At 40.8% G+C, this 12,500-nt stretch overlaps 2 protein-coding genes across 2 annotated transcripts in view; one reads left to right on the top strand and one right to left on the bottom strand.

Annotated features, from left to right (window-relative positions):
* Positions 1–197: 197 nt before the first annotated feature.
* LOC114558616 (hepatic lectin-like) lies at positions 198–6,042 on the bottom strand. The gene is made up of 3 exons (XM_028582681.1): positions 6,003–6,042; positions 860–1,050; positions 198–347 (listed from the first exon to the last, which is right to left on the bottom strand). The coding sequence occupies exons 1-3, from the start codon at positions 6,037–6,039 to the stop codon at positions 198–200; spliced, it is 378 nt and encodes a 125-aa protein (XP_028438482.1). The 5' UTR covers positions 6,040–6,042.
* A 3,129-nt stretch (positions 6,043–9,171) lies between these two features.
* Positions 9,172–12,500, top strand: part of LOC114558615 (ER degradation-enhancing alpha-mannosidase-like protein 2) — a 20,170-nt gene continuing 16,841 nt past the window's right edge. Inside the window, 3 exon segments of the mRNA XM_028582680.1 lie at positions 9,172–9,384; positions 11,660–11,770; positions 11,860–11,899. Of these exon segments, the coding sequence (XP_028438481.1) occupies positions 9,293–9,384; positions 11,660–11,770; positions 11,860–11,899 (243 nt within the window). The 5' untranslated portion in view covers positions 9,172–9,292.

Genomic DNA, 12,500 nt, shown 5'->3' with positions numbered 1-12,500 from the left:
TCTTTGAACGGCACTAACCTGTGTGAAAGCTGCTTTTTGTCAGAGTGACTGACTGATACTACAGAGGCCTGAATAATGAAAACAAAGAGGCAAAGAGAAGCAGAGAAGAGAAACTTCACCAGTTAATATTCTCACCTCTGACATCTACGCAGACTGCAGAATGGCTGTAGTCACAACTGTAGTCGCACCAGAGTCCATTAGAAAGCATCCCTGCAGACTTTTCTACTGTATGCAGCGTTTGGTCGTCCAGGGTACCATTGTCTGAAGTCCGTCTCCCCGGGTTTGTAGAAACTTGGGTCTGACAGAGACCACCTCCAGCTGCTACCAGACAGTCCTATCCAGGCTCTCTGATTGTGATATAAAGAATTAGACTCTGCTCTAGCTTTTTGTTGAAGACCAGATGTTTACCTAATCTTTCCATCTCCAGTCTTGATACTATCAGTCTGATCCTCTACGACTCCTTCATTCTGTTACCCTCCTTTAATAACTCATTACCAGCAATAGCTTCTGATCACTCAAACTGATTTTCAGTTAGCTTCTCGAGAACAGAGATCTCTGTTGTTGTAAATACTGTTTTGTGATGTTTTAGATTTGTTTTACTGCATTAGTTGTATCTATGTTTTAATGTCTTGTTAGTCTTTCTAACACATAATCTTCTTTTGTTTCCATCCCTCTGCTGCAGCTCAACAGGGAAACACTGTCTGCTGAAGGTTAAACTCAAACACTTTAGACTTCTACTACATTTCAAAGATAAATATTCTACTTCTTACTGCTCTATATTCAGTTATTAGTTACTATGGAGGGTTTCAAACCTGCTGTCAGAAAGACTTTGAGATGAAAGAGAGAAAAGTGAACTCACGTAGCTGTTGTTGGAGTAGAACATGTTGTCTAAATCTGCCATGTTGGTCAGGTTATTCATAACCTCCATGCTGTCTACAGTGACCAGGTCTGTGTGTTTCTCTCTGCAGTATCTTTGGGCTTCAGTAAAGTTCTTCCTGTCATAAACAAAATAGTACTGAAGTCCAGCAGCTGATGAGACAGCACTCAGCCCTGTAGGGACACACACACACATATAGAGCAGATTATATCAACAGCTTCTTAAAGACATTTCATATCACTTTTATAGGGATAATACACAATTGTATGTTTTAGTTACACCAACAGCGCCTGCTTTCTGTTTCTTTGCATGACTTAGGTTTTATGATAGAATAGAATAGATGTGTGTTTCCATATGCACAGGTACAGGGCCGTACAGGTAGTCTGGCTATCACCAAACCAAGCTCAATCTTTTAAGATTGAACATTAGTCTGGGGAGTCTGCTCTGTATTTTGTCTGCACAAGAGATGATCAACAGGCATAGTTCAAATGACTCTGTACGTGATTGGATAGTCCTTCAACCAATCAGAGCACTGATCAGGGCATTAGCGCGTTGCTGCCATGGATGTATTAAGAGAACTGGATCCAGTGTTCAGGTGAAGCCCCGTACGGTCCAGTGAGCTCAAAAAGCGCATTATGCAAACATGGAGCTCGGCTTCTCCTCATTCTTGGCCCATGACATCACGGTGGACATGCGCACTAGCAACAATTTGTTTGTGTTGTCTTAGCAACCGGTAGCAACATGCTCGTTCATGAGCGTCTCTCTCGTGTCTCTTACAAGTGGCAAACTCATGAACTCACCGTTTTCATTGTCTAAAATATTCACTAACGTTAAACATTGTGTTTTTGTTGTTCCCGATCGTTTACATGCTTAGCTAAATAAACGATAGATGTATTTAGCTAGACAACCAAGGAGATTTAATCATTATGTCGTGCTACTACCTAGCTAGCTACTAGCTAGCGCTAGCAGTTAGCCTGCAGTATGGTGAACAGAGCTCATCCACGGCTTCATCTCTCATCCACGTTACAAGCTTTACAGCATACAGCCCTCGCATGTATCATAAGAGAGAACCAAGGTGATGTAATCACTATGTCTGTAGTAACGTTAAGTAGGCATGATCTTAATACAGCCATGCTAGCTAACTCTGATGTTAGCAACTAACTAGCTAGCTGATAGCCCCGCCAGTTTGGGAAACGCTAATGACGTTACATCCACGTAACAGGCTATACAACATCCATACATCCCTCGGATGTATCATAACTTCATAAGATAATACCATGGATGTAATAATAGAACACATGGTGAATTACAACCATTAGCTATATCCATTATTACCATAGACATAGATTATTACAGCTAGCTACGTGAGCTCGGGAGAACAGTCATGTGAGCGGGTGTGCGCAGTCCCGTGGGTCTGCTCGCGTCCATTACGCGCGTTCATCATTTTAAATTTAATAATTCTGGATTTGCTTCTAGTGAATGTTAAAAATGTTAAAAATGTGATAAAAGACACATTTAGCGTCAATAAGAAAGACAAAGGCACCTGACCAAGAGTCCGTATTTTACAAGATGGGAGTGAGACTCTGTTGGAACCGCAAAGCATCAACTTAGAAACAGTCTAAATCGTGTGGTATAACATTAAGCTCAATTACCTCCCAAGTGAACTTTGAATTCATACACATCTAACAGTATTAACATAACACATTTCGTATTGAAACAGGTAAGTCATGGACAACTATTGTGCACAACCACTATAGGCAGAGGCCTATACAGCGTATAAAAAGAGGGATAATTGCATTGGCCTAAATCATGGACAACATTGGTGTGGGATTGGTGACCGGCTTGTCAGTGGCCAGTTAAAAACAAAAAAAGACTTGTAAACTAACTGGTAAACCCAGTAGTGTGAGTAGTTACAGGAACACAAACTAACTGGTAAACCCAGTAATGTGAGGAGTTAATGGAACACAAACTAAAAAAATGATGACGTTAGTTGTTAGTTAGCTAATTGGAAACACCTGAGTGACTTGGTAAGGTGTTTTCAATTAGCCTATACAAAAGGGGAAATTGTTCATCATATCACATCTAGTTGTATCCATCTCCCAGTCTGAGAGAGTCTGAGAGAGAGTCCAGATGTCCCTCTCCCCAACAACAGCAGACAGAAAGGTCTTTGTCTTCCACATACTCGGCTTACAGAACCTCAGAATTATTTTTAACTTCATGGAAATGTGTCAGAGGCAACAATAATTTACATATCAGGCTCAACGCAAAAGGTTCTGCTTTTTCATAAACATGTTTGATGTCATTTTGTTGGACTAACGCCAAAACCAAAGTGACCACAACCTTTAGATAATGATCCTGAGTAGTTTCAACACAGTGACAACACTGGGTCCAAACCTAGTATGTGGCTGAACCGTGTATAGAGACAGAGGGTCATCCACTGGGGGCAATTCTCTGCTCTCCGTTGACTTGTATAGCCTGAAGGTTTCCTCCTCTTCTATTCTGTCTGCTAGCAAACAACAGAAACATGTCTAAAAGCTGCTGTGTGCTGATATTCACTACCAACAGGGTCAAGAACCCAGAACTTAAGATTTTATAAGCTGCTGAATCAAAAAACTAAACTTTGATGAAGACAAAGTGTAGACAGTAGTGTTCAGTTGTTTAACAGAAGGGTGTGTAGAGTAATATAAATTAAATATAAATTTGTGCAGTGTATTAGCAGTTACCTTATAAGAGCAGAATAATTATGGCTATGTAATATGAACAATGTATGAACGTGTAGAGATATGTGCAATGTGGTAGCAGTAACATTATAATAATAGTAAGAATAATATAGATATATGCAGTGTATTATTATATGTACAGCTATGTGCAGTGTGTTATAAGAAAAACAGAATAAATATGGATATTCAGTATGAACTATATAAACAGATATGTACAGTATGTACAGCTATGTGCAGTTTGTTAACAGAACCATTGTAGTGCAGAAACAGTAACATTATAAGAGTAGTGAGAATAAGTGTATGTGCAGGATGAATAGTATGAAGAGCAGTAGAATATGACTATGTATAAGTGGAGTTACATTCATCACATCAGAGTCAACTTTAAGAGATCTGAAGTCATGCAACCCCTACTGGCCATAGGTGCTGCCTGAGCAGGCACAGCCCGCCCACTGGCTCGTTTTAATTTGGTTGACCAATCACAACAGAGTGGGCCAGCTGACCAATCAGAGCAGACTGGGCTTTTCAGGAAGGCGGGCCAAGTGCTCAGAGTGTTTCAGGTGAAGGCGCTGCAGCAACGGGCAGAATGAGAAACATTAGAAGTTGTTGAAACATCAAAGCATATAAACATATTCTAGTAGACCAAAACACAACAAATATGATGCTGACAAATATATATTAATATATATTATATATAAAGACCAAACAGCTGTAAGATGATAGATAGATAGATAGATGGATAGATAGATAGATAGATAGATAGATAGATAGATAGATAGATAGATAGATAGATAGATAGATATTATTGATATTATCGTATTATTATTGCACCTGAGATTTTGCACATTGTTATTGCACATAACTTTGGAATATTGGAAACATACATTGTCATCATCGTACATCATGTCAGTTATTTTGTATTACATTTGGTATTGTTGCTTGTTATGTAACATTTATCATTGGCTGCCCTCTCCCCTCCCTGGAGGATCTTTATGGTTCCTGCTGCCTCAAAAACAGCCTAAAACCTCCTCAAAGATCCATCTGACCCGGAGACACCCTCCCTCTGTCTGAACTGCTGTCCTCGGCAGACGTTTCAGGACAATTACAACACCAACACACAGACTGAAAACCTGTTTCTATCAAGGAGCCATTATTGAATTTAATGCCTTGAGTTTTGAGTTTAAGGAGGAATCGTGCAGTTAATGTCTTGTTTGTGTTCTATGCCTGTTGTATGATTTAACTTACTTACAAATAACCTACCTCTATATATATTTTTATAGTAACTTTATACATCTATATATAGGTAGATCTTAAACCGTCTGGTGGAAAAAAGGACTTCTGTTGTTTCAAATGTGCTGTAGAAATAAAGATGACAATCTAATGTTGTTTTTGTTATGTGTATATATAAAGTATATGCTATGTATATAGTATATTTATTATGTTATGTATGAACCTAGGCACAGTTCACTCCAGGGTGTTATCATATCAATCAAATATGGCTATGTAACATACATTGTTCATATTATATAGCCATATTTATTCTGCTCTTATAACACTGTAATATATTCCTTGTCCTGCCTATGCACCACCTGTCTATACGTGTATATCACATTGCACTTTTCTGCTTGTTTTGCACTTCTAGTTGGACGCAAACTGCATTTCGTTGTATTTGTACTTATACTTGTACTCCGCACAATGATAATAAAGTTAAATCTTTTTTCACGCTCGATGGTGTTTTAAGCCCCCAACATCGACTTCAAGGTACCTAACCTTAACCTTAATCCTAACCCTAAACATTGCCTAATCCTAGTGTTGATGTTGGGGGCTTAAAACACCAAACACCCTCTTTCACGGTACGAGTCTAGCTTTCATCGTCTCTTTTAAAGTTAACTGGGCCGAGCACACTTTTGACAAGCGTGACGGGGCACACAGCTGCCGTCAAGGTAGTGATGCGCTACCTATTTCATTTCTCAAAGACTGAGTGTAAAGGTTGCCTGTATATGTTTGTTTAGCGTGTAAATATGTTCTGTTAATTATCACACTGTTTTCAAATTATCTGTTTACCTAGCAATTCATCAAATCCCCCACAGTAATCCCATAGGTTTCTGGCACACATTTAACATCCAATACCGCGGTGATTTATATGTTATAGCTACAACCATCAATACAGCATAACTCTAACCCACTTAGAGCCACTTCTCATCCACATCTTACCCTCAACAACAAGAATTCATTCACAAGAAGGAGCTCATAACGTAACTAATGATTAACTGTGCTGTACATCATTTATTTTGTGGATGTGATTTGCAAATAAATGAATAAAATGTGATAAGAGTTCTGTTGCCACAAGGATATATAGATATGTAATAAAAGACTATAAATATTTATAAAACCTAATAAATAATCACCTGATGCAGCCATGATGAGCAGAAGAAGTTTGTCCATCTTGTCTCCTCTCTGTCCTCCTCACTGTGGGACTTCAGACAGGTCTCTGCTCATATAACTCATTGTTCCACATGAACAGTGGACAACACCTCCGTATTGTTTGGCTATGTGGACATTTTTCACATGTAACAACTATTTACATGTTAGGCAAATAATGGGCACAATAGACAAAAGAAAAGGTTCCTCTTTTTCTAAAACATGTTTGATGCCATTTTGCTGGCCTGCAGCCATAAACAAATAGTTTTTTTATTTTAATTTAACCTTTCTTGACCCAGACAAGTCATAAAGAACAGATTCTTATTTCCAACAGCGACTGGGCAAAGTGTCTTAAAGCGTAACTCTCGCCAAAATGCAACCTGGGGTCTTTTTGTGAATGTACCCGAGTCAAACTTTAGTTTAAAAGCAAAATTCAGTGTCAGTCCCCAGTCATAACCTTAACCATCACAACTAAATGCCCCTTAACCCTTACCCTAACCTTAACCATCACAACTAAATGCCTAACCTTAACCCTTACCCTCACCTTAACCATCACAACTAAATGCCTAACCTTAACCCTTACCCTAACCTTAACCATCACAACTAAATGCCTAACCTTAACCCTTACCCTAACCTTAACCATCACAACTAAATGCCTAACCTTAACCCTTACCCTAACCTTAACCTAATTCTAACCCTAATCCTAAAACCAAGTCTTAACCCTCAAACAGCCCTTTAAACTCGTGGGGACTTGCTGTCGGGACCCGACAAGTATACTGGACTCCCGTTTTTTGGACCCCACGAATATAGTTAAACAAGACCACACATAAACCCCCACACACACACACACACACACACACACACAAACACAGATACACACACACAGACAGACAGACACACACACACACACAGATACACACACAAATGCACATACACACACACACACACACACACACACACACACACACACAAACACAAACACAGATACACACACACACAGACAGACACACACACACACACACACACACAGATACACGCACAAATGCACATACACACACACAGATACACACACATACAGACAGACAGACACACACACACACACACACATACAAACAGACACACACACACACAGACCCCCCCCACACACACACACACACAGACACACCACACACTAACACACAGACACACACAGATATACACACACACAGATACACACACACAGAGACCCACACACACACACACACAGACACACAGACACACACACACACACACACAGATATACACACACAAACACTCCCCTATACACATAGAAACACAGACAGACACACACACACACACACACACACACACACACGATACACACAGACACACAAACACACAAAAACACACACACACACACACACACACACACACACACACAGATACACACACAAATGCACACACACACACAGATACACACACACACACACACACACACACACACACACAGATACACACACAAATGCACACACACACACACACAGATACACACACACACACATACACACACAAATGCACATACACACACAGATACACACACACACACACACACACACACACACAGATACACACAAATGCACATACACACACAGATACATACTGTGACGGCCCTGTGTAGTCTGGCAGGGCCTCTCTGTGGGAGTGATACCTCTCTGGTCTTACCCCTCTTTGTTTCCATCTTTGAGTTGATGGCAGGTCTGGTGCACCTGAGAGCTGATAAAGCTCCACCTGGTCAGACTAGACTTGTCTCTCTTCACCACCATCCAGACATCAACCATGGCCTCATCTCCCAGCCTGCCACATCTCCTTTTGGGTTTATTTAACTTATAGTTAAGTTCTGTTTACTTTATTCTTTTGTTAAATAAATCACTTTTGATCATTTATGATGCCTCGCTCCCTCTTTGGTCATGGCCTTTAAGCCATGGTTGTGACAACACACATACAGACAGACACACACACACACACACACACACACACACACACACACACACACACACACACACACACACACACACACACACACACACACACACACACACACACACACACACACACACACACATACACACACACACACACACACACACACACACACACACACACACACACATAGACACACTAACACAAACACACACAGACACAGACACACACACACACAGATACACACACATACTGTACACACATACACACACTAATACACACGGAGACCCACACACAGACACACAGACACAAACACAAACAGACAGACACATACACAGACACACACACATATATACACAGACAGACACACACAGATATACACACAAACACACACACACACACTTATCCAGCCTGCACTGAATCCCCTATAATACCAAGTTTGCACTTTATTCAGCACCTGCAGAGTTTTTGCATGACGAGGACATTCATCCATCTGTTCAGGTGTGTTTGTGTGTGTGTGTGTGTGTGTGTGTGTGTGTGTGTGTGCATGTGTGTGTGTGTGTGTGTGTATCTGTGTGTGTGTGCGTGTGTGTATCTGTGTGTGTGTATATTTGTGTGTGTGTGTGTGTTTTTTTTTGTGTGTGTGTCTGTGTGTGTGTGTGTTTATGTATCTGTGTATCTGTATGTTTGTGTGTGTGTGTGTGTGTGTGTGTGTGTGTGTACGTGAATGTGTGTGGTGTGTGTGTGTGTATGTGTGTGTGGGTGTGTGTGGGTATGTGTGTGTGTGTGTTGCTCTAAATATTAATTTTATTTTCTCTAGCGTTTTTCCTGTGTATTTTTTAGTAAATCCCCTCTTTGGTTAGTTTTTAGTTAGTTTTTGTGCTGAGGTAATTCTTTCTTGTTCATTGACAACATGTGTATTATATCTGCGCATGTGCAGTATATTCTCTTTCCCCATCGACAGTTTTGTGTGTTGTTGTTTTTTTTGTCAATAAAAAAAAAAAAAAAGGTCCGGTTCTACTCTACCTCTGATTGGCTACTACTTGTTGACTTCTTTAGTTGGATTGGTTAGAGTTAGGGTAAGAATACCAGGCTTAGCCAATCAGAGGCAGAGAAAGGCAGAGTAGGGCGGGACTTTTGATACGTCGTCAGCACACCGGACAACGCATGCGCACATCGTTCACTTCTTGACAGCTAACACACCACCAGCAGAAACTCACCTGTTCCTGTGTGTCTCCTTCTCTTCTTTGTGTGTTTTCTGTGTTTTGTGTAACCGTGTTGGCCCGTGGCTCGCTCCCGGGTCTCCTCGTGTCTCTCCATGCGCGCTCCCGTGTGCGTGGCGCTGTTTGTTTGGCTGCTGAGCGATGCGGCGGCGCGTCAGTTCACTGAGGAGGAGATGGCTGCTGTCAGGTAACACAGAAACACACCTGAGAATAACACAGAGCCTTTACTGCAGTAATACTACTAACACACTCTGTGATAATACTCCACTACAAGTTAAAGTCCTGCATTCAGACCTTACTGCAGTAATACTACTAACACACTCTGTGATAATACTCCACTACAAGTTAAAGTCCTGCATTCAGACCTTACTGCAGTAATACTACTAACACACTCTGTGATAATACTCCACTACAAGTTAAAGTCCTGCATTCAGACCTTACTGCTTACTGCAGTAATACTACTAACACACTCTGTGATAATACTCCACTACAAGTTAAAGAAGTGTGTTTGGTGTAGAGCAGGATGAGTAAAGATGATGAATCCATTGGGCTAGAGTGCTGTCAATCTGACAACTGTGATTTCCATTGGATCAGAGTCTGTCTCTTAATTTGGTATTAAGATAATGTAATTAATAGTGGGTTTATTGTTATTAAGATAATGTAATTAACAGTGGGTTTATTGTTATTAAGATAATGTAATTAACAGTGGGCTTATTGTTATTTGCTACAGAATGCTTAGCCTATATGTCCAGATCAGAGTTGGCCTGTATAGTAACTCTTGTTGCAGCAAAGTGTCAGTTCTGTTTCATTGGGGGGATGGGGGCGGAGTTCGGACCTGCCCCCACTGCTAAAACAAGGAAACACTGCAGCCCTTGTCACATGACCAGTTATTGTTTCCATGCTGATTATCCAAAATTCTGATACCATTGAACCAGCAGAGAATCAGAATCAGAATCATCTTTATTGGCCAGGTTAATCTTTGCTCTCAAAGTACAACACTCACTTAACATATAAAGAATAAAAACAGAAAGGACAGTAAGAAATATAAAGAAATACTGTTAAATATACATTATAACAATACAATAGAATTTACTTTTTTTTGATTCATTTTATTTAAACAGGGACAATGCAGACGTTAAGATTAACCTTGTATAAGAAGAAGGAGAGATGCTTTGTTCCAGGTTGTAGCACAAGTACTATTTTCCTCCCGTAGTCCCTCGACAGGTCATTAACACAATAAAAACTCCATGCAAGTGAAATACAAAACATTAAAATATACAATTTTACATCCACAGTCACACCTAATTAAAGCTGCCATATGCTCGATTGTTTCCCTTCCTAAAACCATCCCCACCCCCCACCCCACACCAACAAAGCTATGCAATCAAGATCCTTACCTCTGCACACACACACACACACACACACACACACACACACACACACACACACACACACACACACACACACCATAAATGTGTACAATATTGTTGTGACAGTAACCATGCTTTTGTCAAACTCGTAAAGGTTCGAGGATGTGTACATGTAATAAGATGTATGTATTCTTGCTGCTCAAAATTTAAAATATTGTACTTAGTGATTATTTTTCAGTGGTGATATTGACGTGTTTTTTTTTTATCATGGATCTTATACAATAACATCTGAAGAGAGGGAAGGAATGGTGCAATAGGAGTATAGTCTGAGATTTAAGATTTAAATATAAATATAGTGCAAGGCCCTTGAGTGCATTGGTGAAATATTATAACTATGCTGTCTTCTGAAGCCCCTGTGCCACGCCACGTAAAAACCTGTAATGGCTGCTACTGCTTCGAAGACATTAACGGGTGCAGTGGTGGTCTAAATACCAGCGAGGTGTGTGTGTGTGTGTGTGTGTGTGTGTGTGTGTGTGTGTGTGTGTGTGTGTGTGTGTGTGTGTGGGTGTGTGTGGGGGGGGTGGGGGGCTGGGTGGGTGGGTGGGCAGTTAAAGACCCCAGGGACTACAGTATACTTGTGGGGTCTGCACAGCCTTGTGGGGACCAAAATGCTGGACCCCCAAGGTTAAAGGGCTGTTTGAGGGTTAAGACTTGGTTTTAGGATTAGGGTTAGAATTAGGTTATGGTTAGGGTGAGGGTAAGGGTTTAGTTGTGATGGTTAGGCATTTAGTTGTGATGGTTAATGGTTAAGGTTAGGGTAAGGGTTAAGGTTAGGCATTTAGTTGTGATGGTTAAGGTTAGGGTAAGGGTTAAGGTTAGGCATTTAGTTGTGATGGTTAAGGTGAGGGTAAGGGGCTGGGGATGCATTATGTCAATGATGGGGCCCGACAAAGATAGTAAAACAAACGTGTGTGTGTGTGTGTGTGGTGGTGGGGGGGGTAGTTAAAGACCCCCCCACCACCACACACAGGTTTAACTGTGTGAATGTGATCAGGAGAGCTAGAATAAACTGTCTCTCTCTTTGGTTTTCAGACAGCGCATCAAAGCCATGTTCTACCACGCCTACAACAGTTACCTTGACAACGCGTTCCCCTACGACGAGCTCCGCCCACTCACCTGTGACGGACAGGACACCTGGGGCAGGTACAGTCACATTACCTTTTTCAACACGATATGTTCCAGAACATAAAGAGTCTCTAACAACATGTCTCCCGTCCATCTTTTCTCAACAGTTTCTCTCTCACTCTGATCGATGCTCTCGACACTCTGCTGGTGAGATCTGCTGCTTTTTAAATGTCAAAACATCAATAAAAAGGCTTTCTGAAATATCTGACTTTAATATAGTAACTAGAGATGCACCGATTGACCGGCCGGTGACCGGAGTTGGCCGATATTCACGTGATCGGCCGTGACCGGCGACCGACTGATATATGCCGATATATATGCCCGTTCACAAGCTTCTCTCTCGTGTCTCTTACAAGAATAATTTGTTCTCTTAATACGTCCGTGGTGGCGAACTCATGAACTCGCCGTTTCATTGTCTAAAATATTCACTAACGTTAAACATTGGGCTTTCGTTGTTCCTGGTCGCTTACATGCTTATTTAAATAAACAATGGATTTATTTAGCTAGACAACCAAGGAGATGTAATTATTATGTCATGCTACTAGCTAGCTTCTAGCTACTAGCTAGCGGTAGCTACTAGGGTTAGCCTGCAGTCATTGACATCAACAGTCAACGACATTGTTCATTTTAACACTTCACTTTGGCATGTATTAATTGGTAATGTTTATCAAAATAAGCGCTGGATGTTTTGAGAGAACCAAAGTGATGTAATCACTATGTCTGTAATGTAATCTAAGCATAGCTATGT

This window comes from Perca flavescens, chromosome 7, assembly GCF_004354835.1.
Source record: "Perca flavescens isolate YP-PL-M2 chromosome 7, PFLA_1.0, whole genome shotgun sequence".
NCBI classification, from domain to species: domain Eukaryota; kingdom Metazoa; phylum Chordata; class Actinopteri; order Perciformes; family Percidae; genus Perca; species Perca flavescens.
The sequence above is the reverse complement of the archived record's forward strand: the minus strand, read 5'-3'. Positions and strand labels throughout refer to the sequence as shown.